The following is a 24,115-nucleotide window of genomic DNA, read 5'->3' on the forward strand; positions in this document are numbered from 1 at the left end:
GTTCACACATGCTTCGTTTCAATGGCTAAAATTGAAGAACTAAAATTCGAATTGGTCGAACACCCACCGTATTCACCAGATTTAGCCCCCAGTGACTTTTCTCCTTTCCAAACTTGAAAAAATGGATCGGTGGACAGAGATTTCCAGACAACGAAGACGTCATTGCCTCTGTAAGTGCTTATTTTGAGGAACTTCCGAAAACGCACTTTTCTGAAGGATTAAAAAAACTTGAAAAGCGATTGACCAAGTGTCAATAGTTATAGAAATTTGACCAAAAAATGGAAGAACAAAAGTATTAAGCAAACTATATTCCTTTAAATCTTTCTAATTATCTATAAGCAAATTATTAATGTCTTTCTTTTTAATTTTTTGAACTCTAATTGCAATATGTTTCTCAATTAACTCCTTTGGATAATGATTCAGAAAAAGGATATTCCTAACAATATTCAAATTTCTTGTGTGAAATGAACAATGGGACAAACCTAAAGCTCTGTCAACTAAGTTTTTAATTACTGCAATTTTGTTTTGAAAGGGATAAGCAGAAAGGAAATTTAAAATTCTACCTAAATATGTAGTTTTTCTGTACCAATTGGCAATAATATTACATTCCAACCTTTAATTACTTCTATGTCCAAAAAACTGATTTTTATAATCCTGTTCTATTTCATGAGTAAATTGAAATTTTTGATGAAAACTGTTAAAAGTATCAATGACAATCTGTAACTTTTCTAGGCGAACACATAATAAGGTATCGTCGACAAACCGAAAATAAAAAGGCAAAACAAAATCTAACTTACCAAAAACAAAACCCTACAAATCTTCCATCACTAGTTCTGCCAAAATCGGAGAAATTACTGAACCTATGGGAGTACCAGACTTCTGTCTATAGAAAGATTCATTAAATTTGAAATAAGTGGACACCATAATAAAAAATATCCCTTTAATAAAATCTTCTTGGCATAAAAGAGTACGGGTTTTTATATTTGTCCATCTATTTAAAATTGCCTTTTTAACTAATTCAAGGGGTATACTCGGAAACATTGCAATAACAATCTCTTCTCCTTAATCAAAGATTTTTAAGCAGTGATGTAAAACATGATAACAAACTTTCAAATTTAATTCATCAGCAAACTAGTGTTCAAGAACAAAATTTAAATATACATAGGATTTTTGAAGGAGGTAAAGATCCTTGGTTTGTTGATTTGACAGATATTCAAATTCCAGATTCATTCACAGATATTCTCAGATTAGGTCAAGGTTTTAGTAACCGTGTAATAAAAACTAAGGCAAAACAAATGATAGAAATAGTAAAAGATGTCGAATCAAATTTACACAAAATTCCTATTTTGGATCAGCAGGATTTCCGAAATAAGGTTTTACACTTGTCAAAGAGCTTTGTTGAGAAAAATAGTTTGCATATCAGTTATATTGATCGTAGAATTTCTAAAGTTTTCATGATGACGAAAGAGTTTCTTAGAAGCAACCCTGATGTGGTTTGCATGAATGCTGATAAAGGCAGTATGGAGAATTTGCTTTCTGATAATGATAATTTTGAATTATTGCATGAAAATCCATTTAAAAAATTAAAAAGAGACACTTTTAAGATGCTTGACAATTGGAGAAAGAAAGGACTTCTGGGAAAGGATATAAGATGGACTGATCTTAACACTGAAGACACAGTTCTTGCAAGATGTTATGGGTTGAGAAAGATTCACAAAGATGGCTATCCCTTAAGAATAGGTATTTCAAATATTAATACTCCCACCAAATTTTTAGAACAAAATTTAAATTTGATTCTCAAGGACTCTATCACAACTTCTAAATACAATGTCAAAAATAGCTGGGAATTTCAAAAAAGTATCATTCAAAAAAGGGTTCCAGATGACCATGTCATGATTTTTTTGGATGTTATTGCAATGTTTCCGGGTATACTCCTTGAATTAATTAAAAAGGCAATTTTAAATAGATGGACTAATATAAAAACCCGTACTCGTTTATGTCAAAAAGATTTCATTAAAGGGATATTTTTTATTATGGAGTCAACTTATTTTAAATTTAATGGATCTTTCTATAGACAGAAGTCTGGTACTCCCATAGGTTCAGTCATTTCTCCGATTTTGGCAAAATTAGTGATGGAAGATTTGTAGAGTTTTGTTTTTGGGAAATTAGATTTTGTTCGGCCTTTTTATTTTCGGTTTGTCGACGATACCTTATTATGTGTTCGTCTAGTAAAGTTACAGATTGTCATTGATACTTTTAACAGTTTTCATCAAAAATTTCAATTTACTCATGAAATAGAACAGGGTTATAAAATCAGTTTTTTGGACATGGAAGTAATTAAGGGTTTGAATGGTAATATTATTACCAATTGGTACAGAAAAAGTAGTATTTCACACAAGAAATTTGAATATTGTTAGGAATATCCTTTTTCTGAATCATTATCCAAAGGAGTTAATTGAGAAACATATTGAAATTAGAGTTCAAAAAATCAAAAACGAAGACATTAATAATTTGCTTGTAGATAATCAGAAAGAGTTATAGGAATATAGTTCGTTTAATACTTTCGTTCTTCCATTTTTTTGTCAAATTTCTAAAACTATTGAACTCATGTTAAAAAAATTAAAAATTCATACTATTTTCCGCATTCCATTTAAAATGGATTCAGTGATAAATTTTTGCAAGGATCCTTTAGATAATTTTGAAAAGGGTGGTGTTGTCTATAAGATCACTTGCAGGATCTGTGGGATGAATTACTTGGGACAGACTGGTATCAAAGAGAGAGCACCTGTTCGTGGGTGCTGTCAATTTCTACCACTTAAAATTTTCTTGCCTTGATAAGGGTACTGTACGAGTACCGAAACGTTGATAATGCAAATTTATTTATTTATGTTTTTATTTTTATTTTATTGTAATTTGATGGTCATAAAAATAAAAAAGACGAAAGAAAGAAAAAGAGAAGAAAGGGGATGTGGTTGGCTGCCTTCTCATTTTTTTTCCTCTATTTTATTTTTTTCCGAAAATTTTATTTTATTTTTTTGTTGTTTTTTTTTTGTTTTTTTTTGGGTTTTTTTCAGATTGCAATAGGGTTTTCTGGTTTTCGTTTATTCGTTGTGGTCCAAATTTAGTCGTTGGATTCTTATTTTGTATAACAGAATTTTGCTATAAATTCTTCTATATATGTAACTAACACTCTAGAGATATTTGTACTAACAATAATAATGAACTTTGGAATTGAATCATCTCTAAAATTGATAAATGTTTAGATTTTTATGTTTTTCACACTTTCCCCATTGGATTTCATGTTGAAGTAGGGCCACGTGCGAGAAGCGCCGCCATACGGTGAAATTTCGCACATAGAAATTCATAGCAACTTTACCACTCACCAGATTGCGCGATCTGTTTGGGTCCAAGTTCTGAGAAAATTTAAATTTAATAAGTCAAAAATAGTTTTTTTCATACAAATTATTGATAAAAGTTTAAAGCTCATATGTAAAATAGAGCAACAGAGTAAATAATTTAGTTTTAAGAGAAAATAATTAATATTTTAATTACTGGTCACTTTTTTTGCGTAGTTTTGAATTTTACAAACATAACATTATTGTTTACTGAAGAAAATTTGAAGTTCGTATTTTTAAAACATTCTCAGTTTTTCTACAAATAAGTACAATTTTCAACTAATAAAGATAAATTTTGAATGAATGAAGTAGTACAATTTTGAACCAAAATGATGAGTTTTTAAACCAGAAGATTACGTTTCTACTAGAAAGGAAAGTTTTCAACAAAATACATAAATTCCAAACTAAATATTTAAATTTGTATCTGAAAAATGTAAATTTCCTACTAAAACAAAACGAATTTTCAACAAAATCGTTAAATTTTTTTCTAGAAAAATTTTATTTTTTTAACCAGAAATGAAAAAGTGAAATTTTTAGACAAAAAAATTGAATTTCTAAGAATATAGACAATTTGCAAAAAAATTAGGAATTTACAACTGAAAAAAAAAGATTTTGAACTGAAAATAGAATAGTTAAATTTTCGGTTAAAAAAATTAATTTTCAACATTAAAAATTTTTTTTTCATTAGAATAGTTAAGTTTTCATCGGAGCAAATGATATTTGCTTCTAAAAAATAAGTAAATGAATCTTCAATCAAAAATATTACTCTTCAAGAAAGCAGTATAACTTTGAACCAAACAAGATCAATGCAACGAGAAAAGTGAATATGTGATACTTCTATAAAAAAAGATTTTAAAATGAAATAAAAAAATTGAAAAAACAGTTGAATTTTAGCAGAAAAGAAAAATTTTAAATGAAATAATCAATTTTTAAGTCCAAAAATTTATTTTCAACCAAAAAAGAATCCGCAAATTTTCAATAAAATAGTTGAATTTTCATGGGAGGAATGAATTTGCTTGTAAAAAAAAAAATTAACCAAACAATCGACTAAGCAGCCAAACAGATGAATTTTCAACTAAAAATGGTTAATTTCTACTAAAAAATACGGTAACTTAACCAGATATCTAAATTTTTAAACAAATATTTGCATTCTTAACCAAAGGAGATTGTAATATAAAATATAAAAAACAGATCAATTTTAACAGAAAAGACCAATTTTAAATGAAATACTCAATTTTTAATTTCAAAAATTTATTTTCAACAATAAACATTAAATTTTTAATATAATAGTTAAAGTTTCATGGAAGGAAATGAATTTTTTAATTTTCAGTTTCAAACAAGAATATTAAGTTTCTACTAGAAAGGAAAATTTTCAACAAAATACCTAAATTCCAAACTGAATATTTAAAGTGGAAAGTAAAAAGGTAAACTTCCTACAGAAATAAAACAGATTTTCAACTAAAAAAATTAATATTAAACCAAAAATTAAATAGTGGAATTTGCAGATAAAAAAAATTAATTTCCAAGAATATATACAGTCTGCAACCAAGAAAGTGAAGTTACAACTAAAAAAAAATTTCGACCAAAAATAAAATAGTTAAATTATTTCTTTAAAAAAACTAATTTTTAACCGATAAAAAGACAATGAATTTTTTAATGGAATAGTTTAATTTTAAGTGATAGAGATAAATTTTTAACTAAAGTAATTGACATTTAACCAAAAATATTACTCTTCAACAAAGTAGACGGAAATCAATTTTCTACAGAATTTTCTGAAGAAGAGTCAATTTTCAAACACATACTTGAATTTGCAACTAAAAAGATTAGTGTTTAAGAATACAAAAGATGATTTTTAATAAAATACATAAACTTTTAAACAAATAATTGAATTTTCTACCAAAAAATTCACTTTGCTACTAATTGATGAATTTTCAATCAACAAATTTTATTTTATACTAAAAAATACGAATTCTTAACCAGATTAATAAATGTTTAAACAAATAGTTACATTTTTCACTAAAAAATTATTATTATAATTATTATTTTAACCCAAAATATAAAAGTTAAATTTTAATTAATAAAATTAATTTTTAAATTTAAAAAACTAATTTTCTATAAAACAGCAGTGCTTTTTACCAAATAGTTGAATCTAATCCAAAGATAATCACCCTTTAACAAAGTAGTATAACTTTGACCCGAAAAAGATGAATTTTAAACGAAAAATTGAATAGTTGATATTTCGAAAAAAAAAATTTTTAATATTGAATAAAAAAAACAGTTGAATTTTAACAGAAAAGACCAATTTTAAACGAAATACTTTATTTTTAAGATCAAAAATTAATTTTCAAACCAAAAAAAAATTTCAATCAAATCGTTAAATTTTCTGTGAAGGAAATTAATTTTTAGTTTAAAACAAGAAGAATAATATGCTACCCAAAAATCGAGTTTTTAATTTTAAAAATTAATCTTTGACATAAAAAAAAATTTAACATCGTAGTTAAGTTTTCTACTAACGAAATGAATTTTTAACCAAAATAAATGAATTTTCAAACAAGAAGAATAATGTTCTAAAAAAGTTAATTTTTAAACAAATACTTGAATTTTAATCTACAAAGATCAATTCTCAAGAATAGAAAAACGAATTTTTAAGAATTACTTTGTTAAATTTCAAACTTAAAAATAATGTTTTAACCAAAAATATTAATTTTCAACCAAAAAAACAAATTTTTAATCAAATATACGAATCTTTATCTAAGTCGTTCATTTTAAAATTAAAAGAGAGGTGAATTTGTAACCAAAAACAGATGCGTTAAATTTTCAGGTAACCAATTTTTAAAGAAGGAAACTGATTTCAATTAAAATAGTTTAATTTAAACCAAAGAGATAAATCTTCAACAAACAATGTAAAATGTAACAGTTGATATTCGAATCAAAAAATATTTTAAATTAAAAGCCATTGAATGAAACCAAAAAGGATGAATGTTGAACCAATATTGTAATTTTTCAAATAAAAAAGAGCCATTTATAATAAAAAATGAAACAAAAACAAATAATATAAAAATTCGCCATCAAGGAAAAGAAACTTCCACTAATAAAATTTTAATTAAAAACAGTTGAACTCAACGAAAAAAAAGAAGACGATTTTTTCCAAAACAGTTGGTTTTTTAAATTTAAGATATGGTTGTTTTCAGTTTACGCTATAAAAAAAAAGAAAATTGTTGAAAACATCTACCACGCAACATTCTTTTAGTAAAAAATATTGTTATTGTTTGTAAAATTCAAAATAACTGACCCTTTACATTTTTTTTGGCGAATCAACTGTAAACATTGTTAATAATTTGTATAAAAAAAGCTATTTTTCATATATTTTATTTAAATTTTCGTAGAACTCGTACCTGAATAGATCGCCTCCTCGAATTAATTACTAATTCGGATTTAGAAAACGATAATTTTGTTAGTTAACGTGTTCAAGCATTTATAAGCTTATTTTATCTTTTTTATCATTTATATTAGAAAATATTTGTTATTAGTTAATATTATTAATATTATATTGATAAAAATAATAAAATAATTAATAATATATTAAAAATTATAATAAATAATAAAAAATAATAATAATTGAGAGTAAAAAGATTGCTTCTTCTCAGCTAAGAGAAACTTGAGTATTCTTGAAGGTCTTCGTGAACTATTAAAATGTTCGTAATGCTGTAATTTGAGCCAGTTTGCAGTTGAAGGCCAAGTGGAAATGTACATTTCAATCACATAATTTCGTGTAGATGGTTTTACAATTTTTTCTTAGCTCAACAATTTTTTAAGTGCAAATTTTTTTATTCAAATGCTCAATAATTTCAACAAAAAAATTAAGTTGTTAACATATTTCAGTTTAACAATTTAAAATTTAATGTCGCAAAACTAAAAAATCTTAAATTTGTTGAATGTATCATTTTGAAGATTTCTGATTTGAAATATAAATCCACGCTATCATTTTCAATGTTATAAATTAAGCAATAAATCAACAAATTTGCAAATTAAAAAAATTGTTTCATTTTCCTTAACTTCAAGTTAGATATTCATAATTTTTTATTTTTAATGAACAGAAAACCATTGATAAATATTTTTAAAAAATGTTTTCATTTAATTTTTTTTATTTAAATGGGCTAAAAATAGAACATTTTTGACTTAAACAATTTTTGAATAGGATTTATAATTGAAAAATGCGTTTAATTATGAATGCATTATTAAACTTTAAAATGGTTATCTTCTTAAATTAGGGACCATGCATAAATTAAGTGATGTTGTTTTCTAAAATTTTGAATACTATACCCCCTTTTTTAGAATCTGTAATTCCCCCCCCCCCCCCTCCATATCGTACGTAATTTTTTATTAATTTTCTATAAAAAAGTTTAATTTTCAAAGAAATGCTTGAATTTATACAGTTGAAAACGAGGTTGAAAAGATCAATTTTTAAACAAAAATTGGAATAGTTAAAATTAAAAAAGAAAGAAAGACAAAAAGAATTTTGTACAAAAAGTTGAATTTTCGACAAAGATGTTAATTTCCAATAAAATAGTTAAATTTGGAACTAAATGGTTTAATTTTCAAACAATTAATTTTTAACATACAAAATGAATTATGAACGAAAATGTAATAGTTGATATTTAAAAAAAAGAATTTTAATTTTGTAACAAAAACAGTTGAATTTAAGCAGAAAAGATGACTACTCAACAAAAGACTTGAATCCTCAATTTAAGTAGAATATTTTTCAACCAAACAGTTGCACTGTTAACCGAAATGATTATTTTTCTACCAAAAAAGAGTTTTTTTTTTAAATTCATGAATTTTATACTAAAAATTATAAATTTTCAACCTGAAAAGAAATAATTAAATTTTGATTTAAAAAATTAATTTACAATCAAAAGTGAAACGAATTTTCAACAAAACTGGTGAACCTTCAACTAATCAATATAAATTTTCAACCAAAATTGAATTAGTTACATTTTCGATTATTTAATCAAATACATGCATTTTCATGCACATAGTTAAATTTCGTACTAAAAAATCGAATTCGTAATTAAACGTATGAAATTATAAGAAAATAATTTAATTTTCTGCTATAAAAGATAAATTCTTGACCAAAAATTAAATAGTTAAATTTTCAGATAATTACATTATTTTTTAACCAAGAAAAACTGAATTGGCAACAAAATACTTAAAATTTCTGCAGAAAGAGATGAATTTTAAAACCAAAGAGACTAATTTTTAACAAATTTGTTACATTTTTAATTAAAAAAAATTTGTTAGTCAAGAAGAAAAATTCAATTAAGATGTTGAATTATTAGCCAAACATACGAATTTTCAAGAAAAATGTTTAATTTTTAACTAAGAGGGATAACTTTTCTAAAAATTATTGAAGTTTTAAAGAAATTTTAATGTAACAAATGTTTTTGGCTACCTACGCTCCCCCCTGCCCCACACCAAAAGACTACGACATTAATTTTTTTAAATTAAACCTGTTTTAAATTGCATTTTATGCTGTGATATCAAATTTGTTATATTTTTGGTAATTTGATCGATTTTTTTTTCTAAAAGGGGTTAAAATCCCCTGTTCAAAAATAATTTCGCTGGCATTTCCGGGTTTTGCAAAATGTATGGCCCAGTAGACACCCTGTAATAGTTCAAGTTTGAATACTTACAATTTTAAAGTTAAAAAGTTAAAAATTCAACACTTCAATCTTTTTGTATAATGTGGACGAAATTTTTAAATATATTCGGCGGCTTTAATAGTAGAAAAATAATTGTATTGAGCTGCAATTTTGTGAAATCGTTCAAAATATATTAGGTTACATCTGTCTGGTCCAGTTGGGTTTTTATTTTGTATAAATAATGTGATTCTATTGATGATTTAATTTGGAATGTAACTGAGAACAGGGCGTTAGTGCCCTGCCTAAAATCGAAATTAGAAAGTTAAATTATTTAAACAAAATAAAAACTCAACTCAGCGAGACTGATATTCTCTTATATATCTTAAAACATTTTACAAAATTTCGGCACAATATATTCAATTTTACAATTATAAGGCTGTCGAATATAATAAACGTGCAATTGACCATGTGACAGACTGTCACATGCTCTTAAATATTTCTAAATTCACTCTAATTTTACTTAAATCAATTAAGTTTTCTGAATATTTTCTTTAAAATTAATTTGAACTCTTTTTAGTTCAAAAGAATATTAGTCACATTATTAATGCACATAAGTCACTTTTTGGGTTGGAATTTAGTCAATTTTGGTCAAGGAATTAAAAAAATTAAGCTTTGCGCCTGCCACGAAAAATGATCTATAAAGTATAGAGTAAAAAATTTAAAATAAAATTTTATAATTTTCAGTAATGGTGAGAAGATGAATCAGTCCGAAATAAATAGCCACTTTATGGATCCTCCAGTTTCCGTATTTAGACAAGCAGCACCACAATGTATAGCTGTTGGCGCAAAAAATCTACTCCTCATGACTTTTGGAACCACTTTGGGATTTTCGACAATACTTCTCCCCGTTCTCCAGGAGGGAAAAGATATCAGTGTTACTAAGGATGATTTAACATGGTTAAGTAAGTATTTATTTTATAAATTGATTAATTGTCTTATGGACTGCGATGCGGTATTTTTTTTACTCCCGGTTAGATCAGGCGGTAGCGCTTCGGGCTTGTTACTGCATGGTCAGGGTTCGATTCCTGCTGCTGGAATGTTTTCCAATTTTTTTTATTCTAATCTTATTTTGCAATTGACTATTGAATGTATTTAACTAAGGCCAAACTATTCACTTAAAAAATTTTTTTCTTGCTTTATCATTGATCACAAATCTGGAGTCAATACTTAAAAATGTTAAATGACGGATCCATTATGGCCAGAAACCCTAGCGGATGGCGTGAACGAAGCGGTTGCGCAATTGCGTCACCGTAAAATTGCCACATAATGACCATACCGGGCACTGGGTCCGCTAAAGCATATTTTCATAATTTTTTATAAATTACATATGTTTAACCCGATTTGCAATATTGCGAGTTGGTTTGTCGCTCACAATTTTTAATTTGAAATTTTGTAAGATATTAATAAATACCAATAAATACAGTTGAATCTCAATTTGTAAAAAACGATGAAACTAAGCTCTAGCGGACCCAGTGAACAGAACATTCACTATAAGTCCAGATATTTAGCTGAAAATGATTACTGGGGGATTTTTGGGGTCGCTGATTACTAATTTTCGACCTCAAATACTTAATGAGCAAAGCTAAAAAGACTTAAATAACTATTTTGAGCCAAATTCGCCTTAATTTTTTTTATTTGCCCTAGCGGACTTCGCAAATGGATCGGTTAATTAGGTGACTGTAAAGTGACCAATTACTGGCTATTAACTTCACTGGGCTCGCTAAGGCATATTTTCATCCTTCAACATTAATTTACAATTTTAAATTATATTTATTTATTTTTACTTATCAATGTCTTACAAAATAATAAAGATTATGAGAAAAAGGAGGGGCATGTGCCCTAGCGGGCCCAGTTAACTTCAAATTCATTCTGTGTTCCGTTCAAGACGTCCACTAGGGAACTATGAATAAATGTGAAAAAGTATAAAAATATACCTTAGCGGGCCCAGTGAATGGAACGACCATTATGTGGTCCCTTTACGGTCATGTAAATAACCGTACATTTACGAGGTCCGCTAGGGAAAGTAAAAAAATAATTAAACAATTAAACGATTATTTAGGGCAAATTTAAACTAACAAATATAAATTATTTAAAAAATTATTAATTACAAAAAAATGTGAAAAATAATCGTATTTTCTGATTGAAATGTAATTTTTAGTTCTGTTTGGAGTAGTACATTTTTGTAAAAATATTATGTAATTATTTAAATGATAATTTATGGTCTGTTTTAAACATTTCTAAAAATTGAGCCAAAGATATCAACTTTCTTTTTAAATTAGTATCCTATGCTACGTTTAGTTGAAAAATTACATAATTTTGATACATTTTTTTAATCTTTAATAAATCTCTATTTGTTTAAATAATCTCGATTTGCTCAAGCAGTTTTTTCGATAACTAAAAAAATGAAATAAAATAGAGCACAAACAATAATGTTTCTGACTGTATAGTGTATACAGAATACGTTTACCACTTTTTAATTGTTTAAAGAAATATAATTCGTTTAAATAACTACTTTTCAAAAAACAATTTAAAAATCTGAATTAATTTTATGTCTTCTGTTTTATTTCATTTTTGTTAGTTATCGATAAATAACTGCTTGATCAAATAAAAATTGTTTAAACAAATAAAACCTTGTTTAACATTAGAAGAAATATAGCAAAATTATGTATTTATTCAACAAAAAGTAGCATAGGATGCCAATTTGAAAAAACTGGATATCTCTGGCTCAATTTTCAGAAATTTTAAAAACAAATAAAAATGAATTGTTTAGGTAATTACATAATGTTTTTAGAAGAATATACTACTCCAAAAAATGACAAAATATTGCATTTCAATCAGAAAATACGATTATTTTTTACATTTTCGGGGAATAAATGATTCTTGAAATAAGTAAAAATAATAATAAATTAATAATAATTAATAATAATATATTAAAAATGTTTAAAGTCATGATAAATATTCAAATTGTTTATTAGTAATTATTCGTATGAAAAAGACGACGGAAATTGCTAAAAAGTAACAATAATACTTACAAATGTAGATTCTTGATTTTGGGCTATGCTTGGGGCCCTGTGGGGTGAGTGGGGTTGGGTTGGAAATGAAAATTCAATTTTTCGAAAATTCAGAATTTCCCCATGTTAATTAAATGGGATTTTGAAGTGCCCGGTGGCACATGTTAGTATTCGGATTTTGAAAAAAATTACAAATTTTCTTTCTCCAGAAATGAGAAATTGGGGGCGGGTGTATTGCCCTCTTGAGTGAAAAAAATCTGTAATGCATTTTTTATTTTTTTATACCCTTATATTTATTTTTATTTATTAATGCTTTAAAAAATTAAAAAATTAAAATCATAAATAAGTACCTATATACCAGAAGTTTCAAAAGTTTTCGTACACCTCTTTTTTGTTGACGGCATGAGTTATCTTAATTTTAATTATGCCAGAGCTGAAAATTTTTTTTTTCAAAATTTGTATTGTTCTCGAAATTCTGTATAAAATGAGCCCACGATGAAGCTATTTAGTCTAATTTTTAAGTAGACATTGAAAAAATAGTGACAATTTTTATATTTCCTTAAATGTTCAATAACTTCTTAAATAATCAATATTTTTCAATGTTGTTCGGCTCGTTTTAAAGCTATTCTTTACTGTATTATAACATCTCATTGGTATAAATTATAAAATTATGCTTAACGAATTGCAATAACTTAAATTTTGGGGGCGGATGAAGGTCAATTTAAGCTGCAGGCGGAAGCTAATTTGGCCTGCTTGGCACCTTCGTTTGGCGCCCTCTTTTGGTGCCCTCGCTTGGCGCCCTCGTTTGGCTCCCTAGTTTGGCGCTCTTGTTTGGTGCTCTCAGCGCTCTGCGATCGTAGGAGGAGCAAGCGGTCTCCTGCCCTCAAAATATATATTTATTTTTTAATCTGATTTACTTACAGATAAGATGTTTTGAAATGTTTGTAATTTTTTGTTATAACTTCAAGTTCTTGCAATTCGATAAGAACATTTTTACGATTTTAGAGATAAGCTGTTGTGATACGGTGACAAAATAGCTTCAAAATGAGCCTAAGAACACTGAAAATTGTTCTCGAGGGCAATACAAATTTCGAAGAGAAAATTTTTCTGCCTTAGCATAATTAAAATAAGAGACCTTAATCAGTTATCAAAAAAAAAAAAAAAACAGTGCGCGAATACTTTCTACGCTCACTGTATGAATATAAATAATTAAAAAGTTAAGGGAGTGTTAAGTTCTATGTAAATTGTGAATAAATGTAAAAAAATAAAAAGTAAAAATACCCTAGCGGGCCCAGTAAACGTAACGGCCACTTTATGGTCACTTTCGGGTCACGCAATTAACCGGTCCATTTACGAGCTTTGCAGGAGAAAATAAAAAAAAGGATTGAGCCGGATTTGGCTTAAAATAGTCACTTGGGGCTTTTTAGGGTAGCTCATTACGTATTTGCGGTAAAAATTTCGTAATCAGCGGCCCCAAAAATTGAACACTAATCATTTTTAGATAAATATGTAGACTGATAGTGGTCGTTCTGTTTACTGAGTCCGCCAGGGCCATTTTATAATGCTTTCAAAAATTACAAATTAAGAACATAAATAAATACCTTAATGAATATAAATATGTAAAAAGTTAAGAAAGTATTAAATTCTAGGTGCAATTCCGAATAAATTCGAAGAAGTATGAAAATACGCTCTAGCGGGCCCATTGAACGGAACGGCTGCTATGTCATCACTTTACGGTCAAGCAATTAACCGCTTCGTTTACGCGGTCCGCTTGGAAAAATAAAAGAAAATTAAGCTCATTACGTATTCGAGGTCTAAATTTCGTAATCAGCGGCCCCAACAATTCGGGAGTAACTATTTTCAGAAATATGTGGACTTTTTGAATTTAGGCCAAAATTGTAGGTCGTATCCCAGTGGGCAGAAAACTATTAAAATCCCAAGAACGTTCTTAGGACGTTCCTGAGACGTCCTATGTCGGGCTAATCAACGTCTCTAAGACGTCCAATATCCTAAAGATGACCTAAAGACGTCCTAAAGACATGGACGTTCTCGGGACATCTTTTCTACTGGCATTAGACGTTTAAGAGCATCCCTAGGATGACCAAAAGACATGTTATAAAAAGCGTCTTAGGGATGTCCCAAAGACGTATCTAGGACATCCTTAATTTTTTTTTCACTGGGATGGTTTATGTTGTGACACAGAACTCACTGTTTGAACATATTGGTTGATCAAAAAAAACTTTTCGGGGGCTTCTTCTTTAGATGTGATGACAACTTTTGAGCAGCCCCCCCCCCCAAGAGTATCTGAAAATTATCTTTTTTCGCTCCACCCTAGTCCAAACGAAATAGGTGTAAGACATCTATCAATTTTTACTTCTAGGTAGCCTCAACCTCTTTCTAGTGCCTATTGGCTGTGTCTTCAGCGGCCCCATATCGCAGACTTTGGGCCGACGGAAAACTATGATGCTGGCTAATTTTCCTTTTATATTAACCTGGATTATGTATCACTATGCAAGTAACTCTACAATATTGTTCGTTTCCTTGGTGATTACGGGGTTAACTGGTGGACTTTTGGAAGCACCTGTGATGACCTATGTGGCTGAAATAACTCAGCCTCATTTGAGAGGTATGCTCTCAGCCACTTCAACTGTGGCTGTTATTCTTGGAATTTTCGCTCAAATGTTAACTGGAAGTTTGGTCAGCTGGAGAACAACAGCCCTCATCAACATTGCCTACCCGTTGATGTGTTTCTCGGCTCTCTGCTTCGTCCCGGAAAGTCCTTACTGGCTTGCGAGTAAGTTTGGAATAAATTTTAGATTAAATGAGGGGCCGCCCCACAATGGGAGGGAATGCACTTTTTTCGTTCAAAAATGTCCAGTCTTCAATTTTGGTCCGATTTTAAATGAAAAACAAAAATTAAACTTCATTAAATTCCGAAGAGCTTGGTGCTACGAAATTTGGCCCCTCTATTTGTTTATTGATAATTTTTTCACTTAAAGTATGGAAAAACGGAAATTTTGCACTTACAAATTGGTTATACTTCAATAACTAATGAGAAAAATTTCATATTGTCTTAAATGAATTCTTAGGGACTCATAGAATACAAATAATATGTTTCTTATTCAACTTATTTGTTATAAACAAATTTTCTAAAAAAATGAAAAAATAGTCTTATTATCGGAAAAAACTTGTTTGCTAAAAGAGCTTCATGTAGGGATGACATTTAATTATAAAAATAATTTAAAACTTTATCATAACCGTTGTTATAAACAATTCTTATGGCAAAACATTAAAATTGGAGATTTTTTCAAATGATAATTTCCTTCAATTGCCAGAATGACTTCATTTATTTCTTGAAATAATAAGTATTTAATAATATTTGATCAAATATAACAATTGGAATTTTTATAAACAAATTAGATAAACAAGTTCAAAAATTTGGCCCATTCGTATCGATTTTTTTTGCAATGGAAATTTCTCAAGCTATTAGACGAATGACATTGTAGGAATGACATTTAATTAAAAAACTAATGAAAAAAATTAGAATAATTATTGTTATAAACAATTGTTTTGGAAAGATATACAAATTTGAGATTTTTTCAAATTATAATTTCCTTCAATCGCCTGAATAACTTAAGGTTATTCCTTAAAATGGTAAATATTTATTATTATTTGATCAAATATAATAATTAAAAATTTTCTAAACAAATTAGATAAACAAATCTTAAATTTTGACCTATTCGTATTGTTTTGTAATTCTGGGATTTTGCGTTATTAAAATATATAAGTACAAAATTAATGTAGGCAATTGTAAAGCAATTGCCTGAAAAATCTATTGCCTAAATCTATTGCGATTGGAATCCTGAATTGTTCCAAGAGAAACTGCTAACATTTTGAATTTTTTAATCTAAAGTGTTGGAAGATCCGTAGCCATTCTAGCGATTGAAGACAATTAAAATTCGATAAAACCTTCAATTTGAATATTTTGTCACGAGAATTATTTATAACAATGGTTATTTTTAACTTGCCGAATATTGCTGTGACTAGCAGTTATTCGTCCAACAGCTTAAAACATTTCCAGTGCAAAGTTTTTTTTCTATGCGAAAGGGTCATTATTTTGAATTGAGTTATATAATTTGTTTATAAAAAATTAAATTGTTATATGTTATCAAATATTCAATATTTTAAGGAATATCTGAAGTCATTCTGGCGATCGAAGGAATTTACAATTGGAAAAAATCTCAAATTTTAATATTTTGTCACAAGAATTATTTATAACAATACTTTTTATAAAATTTTTAATTAGTTTTGTATTTAAATATCATTCCTACATTAATATGAGGCATTTTTAGCAAACAGAATTTTTTTTACTGATAATAAGACTATTTGGTAATTTGTTCCTAAAATTTGTTTATAAAAAGTAAATGGAATAATGAAATTTGAGTGAAAAAATTAACAATAAACAAATAGAGGGGCCAACTTTCGCAACGCCAAGTTTTTTTTGGATTTACTGAACTTTAATTTTTAAAAAATCAAAATGGGTCCAAAAGTGATTAATATAAATAATGAATAATCAGCGGAAACAGGGTGATTTTTTACAAAAATAGGAAAATAATAGGGAACTGAATTCTTGGGACTAAAGTTAATGTAGATACCATTTGAAATTAAGTGTGCAACGCTTCAAATCCCTAATATTTAAATTCGAAATATATTGCATTTTTAACCAATTAGTTGCAATTTCAGTCATATAAGATTTTCTACCAAAAGAGATAAATTTTTGAAGTAAAAAAGAAGAACTTTTAATGACAACAAAATTTATTTTAAAATTCAATTTAAACGAAGATAGTTAAACTTTTAAGCAAATAGTTCAATTCTCAAGCTCAAAAGACGACTTCTTTTTCAAGGCAATTGCATTTTTTTTTTAAATATGAACTTTTAAAAAATTAGAAGAATTTTCAAGACATTTCCTGAATTTTAAAGCCAATATTTAAGACCAATTATCTACAAAACAGTTACAAATTTAACCCCAAAATATAAATTTTTAACAAGAAAGTTAATTTTCATGCAAAAAAGACGAATTTTTAACCTGTCATCATGAATTTTCAATTGGAATGATAAACGTTAAACCAAAATAGAGTAATTTTCAACCAAGAAGATTATTTGTTTATAACAAAAATTATTTTCAGGGAAAAAAAATTTTTTCGGCTGAAGATTAATTTCTTTGACTAAATATTAAAATTTCCCATGTTTGGCTGAACACTAGAGTGGTCCAAAATGACATAGCAACATTTTTTTTGCATGTAGAGGGCACCGATCCCCCCATTTTATTCCAAATCCGGAAAAGAAATTCCCTAATTTTTTATTTTTTTATTTTAAGAAGTGTCGGTTTCGATTTGAATTTTCCCATGTATGTAAAAATCACTTTTTTGAGTTTTTAGAATAATTTTTTAGCGTTTATAAAAATGTGGCAGGAAAGTATCGGGGCCTGTAGAGAATTGTCCAACAAAGAATTTCATCTATCAGATATATGGGTTTGACACCCCTAACAGGCACCCACAAATACCTAAAAACTACCCTTAAAACGAAAAATGACAATTCTTCCTTAAATCGACCTTTTGAGCACTGTATTCTCGTCTTTTTTTCACTTAAAATTATTAATATTGGTCTAGTGGAATATTTATTATCATTGGTTAATTGATTTTAATTGATTATTCAGACAAATGGAATTTGTTTGAATAATTTTTTTCTCGAAAATTCGTTATTCCCGCTAAAAATTATTACTATTAGTTTCGTGGAATATTAACATTGGTTCGATAATTTCTCATTATTTAAACAAATGGAATCTTATTTAACAATTTTTTTCAAAAATTAGTTTTTTTCCTTAAAAATTATTACTATTGGTCTAGTGGAATATTGATTAAGATTCGTTCATTAATTTTCAATTGTTCAAACAAATACAATTTTTTTAAATAATTTTTTTATTAACACTTATTAATGTTTCTTCAGTGGAATATTTTTCAACATTGTTCGATTAATTTTTGTTATTAAAAATTAATAATGAAAAATTACTGATGAATTAATTATTATTACATTAATTAATAATCAGTAATTAATTATTACTGATAAATATTTCACTAGACCCACAGTAATCATTTTTATTGAAAAAAAATCAAAACGAAATTATTTAAACAAATTCTATTCGTCTAAATAATTGAAAATGAATGAACTAATGTTAATAAATATTCCACTAGACCAATAGTAATAATTTTTAGGGAAGAAACGAATTTAAAACGAAAATATTAAATCAAATTACGTTTGTTTAAACAATTAAAAATTAATAAACCAATATTATTAAATATTCCACTAGACTAATACTAATAATTTTAAGAAAGAAAAAATACATTTTCAAAAAAAAATTTTAACAAATTCCATTTGCCTAAATAATTTAAAATTAATTAACAAATGATCATAACTATTTCACTAGACCAATATTATTAATTTTAAGCAAAAAAAAAACAGAATACAGTGCTCAAAATGTTGATTTCATGAAGAATTGACATTTTTTTGTTTTAGGGGTAGTTTTCAGGTAAACGTGGGAGTGTGTTGGGGGTTTTAAACCCATATGTCTGACACATGAAATTCTTCGTTGGATAATTCTCAACAGGTCCCCTTACTTTCCCGTCACATTTTTTTAAACCCTAAAAAATTATTCCAAAAACTCAAAAATCGTTGCCCTCTAAAAAAAGCGTTTTTGAGCCACTCCATAGAACAATAACCTTTTTTAGTAAAAAATTCAACTAGTTGATTGAAAATTCATATGTTCTAATATTATTTTCAAAACTATTTTTTTTTGGTACAATAGTTTAATCATTTTGATGAAAATTAATATTTTTTGGTAAAAAATGCAAACGCTTTTTTAAGAATATTGGTCTTTCTGGTTGGAAAAATTTGTCCTTTCAGATCGAAAATTCATATTTCTGGTAGAAAAGTTGTCTTTCTTGTTTCGAAATTTACCTTCCTTGGTAAAAATGACGCTATATTTGAAAATTATTAATAAAAAGCCGTCTCTTTTGCTTGAAAGTTTAATAGTTTTGATTGAAAATCATCTTTCTTCTTAAAAATTCAAACGCTTGTTGAAAATTGTTCTTTCTGGTAGAAAAGTCATCTTTCTTGATTGGAAAATAATGTTTCTTGGTTTAAAATAAAATTTTTTTGTCGAAAATTAAACAGTCTCCTAGACTTCATCTTTTCGGATTGAAAATTCAATTATTTTGCTGAAGAATCAACTTTTCTGTTTGAAAATTAATTCATCTTCTAAAAAGTTATTTTTTAACATAAAAATTTAACTATTTAAATAAAAATGATCTCTTTTGGTATAAAATATACTTTAGACGAAAATTCAATTATTTTGAGGAAAATGCAATATATTTGTTTTAAAATCTTAAGAATTTATTCCCTTAATGTTTCTATATTATTTTGGAAAATATCACCCTATTTCCTCGGCTTTAAAAGTTGTTTAGATTGTGAAATCTAAATTAAAATTCCTTAAAATCCCTTGCGATCGTTTTTAATATCCGAAAAACCTTTAGAATTTCGTTAAATCGTTTAAATCCTTAGGAGATTCTCTAACACCCGTCGATATACTTTTAAATATTTGAGAATTTTCTACAAGGCCTAGAAATCTTTGTAAATTATTAAAAAATCCGTAATATTTCATAAAGTCTAATAATGTACTTTCACATCCCTTCAGAAATTCTAAATATCTCTTGAAATCTGTTCAAACCTGAAATCCTTTGTAACCAGTGATAATCCAAATCAACCAGTTTCAAATATTTTAATTAAGTAAAGGAATAATTATTCAGTATTTAGCAATATTCAACTGTTTATTTATGACGAATAAATTGAAACCAAACATTTAAAATTAAACAATTAGATACTGGATTGTTTGATTTAGAAAGCCTTGAATCGTCAACATTGCAAAGACTTTGAACGTTACAATTTTGATTGCTTTTTTTTAAATGTTTCATTTGTATGTGAAATAGTTGAATTTTCATGTTTAAATTGCAATTGAACACTTATTATTTGTACACAAAATTTAAGTAATTTTAAGAGGTATTTAGAAGTTTTGAAAAGATTGAAAGTTAATTTAAAACTTCGATTGACAATAATTCTGAATAAATGTATTTTTATATTTATTTATATATAATATGTTTTTTTATATTTATATATGAAAATATTTAATCTGCTTAAGATAAAAATAAATTCACTTCTAATTTAAGAAGTGTACAGTTTAAAAAAATATAATTTTTCAATTTTTAACTTTCTAGCTTAAAATTGTTTAAAATAATATAATTAAAATTTTTTTAAGTTAATTGATTCTCCAATTTAGAACATTAAAAATGATAACGTCGATTTATATTTTTAGGACTGAATCTTAATCTATAACTCATACTTATTTTTAAAAGTAAAAAAATTAAATTTTGCAGTTTATATGATTAATCTTTTAAAGTGTAAATTATTGAGCAATTCAATACGAAAATTTGTAATTAAAAAACTTTTAAACTTTAATATCAAAAGTTTAAAATTCAAGAGTTCCATTTTGAGTGCATTAATTTTAAGTTTATTTTTTATTATTGCAAATGGAAAAGTACTTAGCTTTAATATTCGAATTTTAAAATTTGTATTGACCATGAAGAATTTTTGCGAACTGGAAAAAAACCAGGTATTTTTTTTCGATTAAAATGGCCGCCCTGTAAATTAAACTGAAAAATGTCCTCTACCTTTCCACCAAATGTCATTAAATTCTCCGTTTTTAATTTCCAACAATTTCTTTCAGTCCAAAATTTCAAAAATCACTTCTTCCCAAGTGTCCTAATAAAGAACCCCGTTTTAACTCCCAAGTGCAACTTCCAACTCCCAATGGTTTTCTGAAAAATGTTTTTCTATAGGTAAAGGACGAATGGCGGAATCAGAAAAAGCCCTATGTTGGCTACGTGGTTGGGTTTCAACTGCTCATGTGAAACAAGAATTTCAGCAAATGTGTGACAGTATGAAAATCTCCCAAGTGACTAGCAGCGAAAAAACAAAATCGAATCCTATGGAATATTATAAGAAGAGGAATTTTTACGTTCCATTTATGTTGGTGGCGATATCATTCTTCATATCCGCATTTGGTGGATCAATTACTCTTCAGACATTCGCTGTAATAATTTTTAAAGGTCTGGATGCTCCCATCAATAAATACACTGCAACTGTTTTCCTGGGACTTGCAGAACTTGTTGCTACAATTATGTGTGCTGTACTGATTCATTTTACTGGAAAAAGGAAATTGACATTTTTTTCAATCGTGGGTACTTTCGTTTGTTTCTTTGTCTCGGCCGTCTATGGATATCTTCTCAACAGTAATGGCATTGATGCATCAAATTATGCTTGGCTTCCGACAACCTTGATGATTGGGGCTGCCTTTTTCTCCCATTTGGGTATTCGACTCTTGCCGTGGATTCTGGCCGGCGAAGTATTTACATCCCAGGTAGGCTATTTCTAAACTTATTTTTATTCCACACTTGGCCGAAGTAGGCCTTTTTTTCCTCCGATAATAGGGGCGAAAGTAGAATATGTTTCCCGCAAACCTCATTTGGGGGGCGAAAGTAAAATTTGTGAGGCGAAAGTAAATTAGCGTGGCGAAAGTAAAATTTTCGGGGCGAAAGTGAAATTAGCAGGGCGAAAGTAAACTCAGCGGGGCGAAAGTAGATTAGCGGGGGGAAAGTAAATTAGCGGGGCGAAAGTAAAATTAGCGGAGCGAAAGTAAAATTTGGGGGGCGAAAGTGAAATTTGCGGCGAGAAAGTAAAAGCGAACAGTTAACCCATTTGCAGAAAAAATCTGCTTCTTTCGCCCCTTGTTGCATAATGTTCTATTAAAACCTACCGTTTTTCCCAATGATCATCAACAGGGAGCGGATTAGAACCAAAGTTAAGTTAGCTGATGAACGCAGCTCGGCTCACAAATGCCGAGAGCCGGGCTGGGCTCGTTAGCTACTTACCAGTGACTCTAATCCATTCTCTGATCATTGTGCTAAGTTAAAACCCCTCCAGGGGTTTTAACAAATAACAAACATAATAACAAACATAAAACGTACAAAAAAATATTTTAACAGACTTCACAGTCGAAAATGCTGAAGGCTCTAAAATCAGGATCAATAGGAGGTATTTTCAATGAGAATTCAATGGTGACCTTAGTTTTGACCCTGAAGATGATCTTCAAGGTTATTTCAAGGTCACCTTGTTAAAAAAAATAGAAACCCTCTTAGGGCCGTACATAAAGTACGTCACGGATTATAGGCCCTGTGCAATCCCCCCCCCCCCCCCCCCCCTGTAATGAACCGTAATAAAATATTTCTACTCTCCCCCCTTCCGCTCTTACTGTACGTAATTTATAATTTTCCGACATAATAAGATGCGGGATTTGAGACCAATGGCAATGTTTTGTATTTTTATAAGTTTTTCCGGGTGAAAACTTCATTTTCAAAATTCTCAGATTTTTTTGAACTATTTTTTATTTTTCCTGACCAGTAGCATTCAAGTACCAAAATTTTAATATTGTAATGTGTTTAAGATCGAATCTTTTATAAAGGGAATAAAACAATATTTCAGATACAAAATAAAAATGTTCAATTTTACTCATTTATTTTAAGCAAAACAGTGCTTTTCTACCATAAAAGATTACTTTTGAACAAAACACTTTAATTATCACCAAGATAAATAATTGTTGGAAAAATAATTAAATTTTTAACCCAACATCATGAATCCTCAACCAAAAGATGTTGATAGTTGATATTTCAACTATATATAGTTTATACTATATATAGTTTAATTTTTAATTCGAAAATAAGAGTTTTTCACCTAAAAGTTGTATTTTTAACCTCTAGAAATAAAGTTTCAAACAAATAGCAAATTTTGCAAATCAAAAGTTTCTAATTTAACAAAAAAAAGTTTCATGTACAAAAAAATAGTTGAATTTCCAAGATTTTTATATTCAAGAGAAAATAATAGAATTTTCAGAACAAAAAACGAATTTTCAACAAAATATATACATTTTTCACCAAATTGTGGAATTTTCAACTAAAAAGGATGCAATTTTAACAAAAAAAAAAGAAGTTAATTTTATAGTTTAAAAATGTAAGTCTTCAACCACAGAAAATTAATTTCTAACGAAGTAGTTCAACTTTTAACAAAGTAGTTGAGTTTTACACCTGAATATATAAATTCTCAATAAACAATTGAATAGTTGAGTTTTCAGCTAAGCACAATTCGTTTTAATCCAAAAATAAAACAGTTAAATTTTCAGATAAAAAATTAGTTTAAAAAAATCGTTTTTTCAACAAAAAAGTTAAATCTTCAACCAAATAGTAGATCATTCAAACAAAAGAGATAAATTCTATTTGGATTTTTTATTGGCATTTAGTAATTTGGTTCTTATAGCAGCGAAAAAAAACAGGAAAGAGGGGAAGTTTTTGAAAACAGATAAAAAAAGAGAAATTCTTAAACATTTCAAAAAAATTTTATTTACGTTTTTAAATTTTTAGAATGTGATTTCACAATCTACGTGAACTCCACTCTCTACGTTATAACCTTATTTAGAATTATAAAATAAGCACGTTCGCTTTTAGCGAGATATTTTTTTGTCTCGAAAATTGTAAGTATGTATATAAAATTAATTTTACTTTTTATCTGCAAAGAAAGATCCCTCTTATTTGCTACGATGGAAATCGAATTCAGGTCTAGCGATTGTCAGTCGGGTGCTCTTATCACTAAGCTATTGAATAGATCGAAAAAAGAATTTTTTTCACCGACATGCCAAAAAGCAAGATTTTCTGTAAAATCATTGATAAGATTTAAATAAGAGAATTATAAGGTAAACCGGGGGAAGATGCCAGCGTGGGTAAGACGCCACAAAGCCATATCTTGTTTGTTTGTAAATAGATGGCTTGTATAAGTATAGTAGGAATGT

The 24,115-nt window shown here is 27.8% G+C and overlaps 1 protein-coding gene across 1 annotated transcript in view; it reads left to right on the forward strand.

Annotated features, from left to right (window-relative positions):
* The window catches only part of LOC117176305 (facilitated trehalose transporter Tret1), a 68,430-nt gene that overhangs the window by 34,822 nt on the left and 9,493 nt on the right, over nucleotides 1-24,115 (forward strand). The window contains exons 2-4 of the mRNA XM_033366507.1: nucleotides 9,782-9,999; nucleotides 14,489-14,902; nucleotides 21,057-21,637. Of these exons, the coding sequence (XP_033222398.1) occupies nucleotides 9,782-9,999; nucleotides 14,489-14,902; nucleotides 21,057-21,637 (1,213 nt within the window). The remainder of the gene's footprint in view (nucleotides 1-9,781; nucleotides 10,000-14,488; nucleotides 14,903-21,056; nucleotides 21,638-24,115) is intronic.

This window comes from Belonocnema kinseyi, chromosome 7 (genome assembly GCF_010883055.1).
Source record: "Belonocnema kinseyi isolate 2016_QV_RU_SX_M_011 chromosome 7, B_treatae_v1, whole genome shotgun sequence".
NCBI classification, from domain to species: domain Eukaryota; kingdom Metazoa; phylum Arthropoda; class Insecta; order Hymenoptera; family Cynipidae; genus Belonocnema; species Belonocnema kinseyi.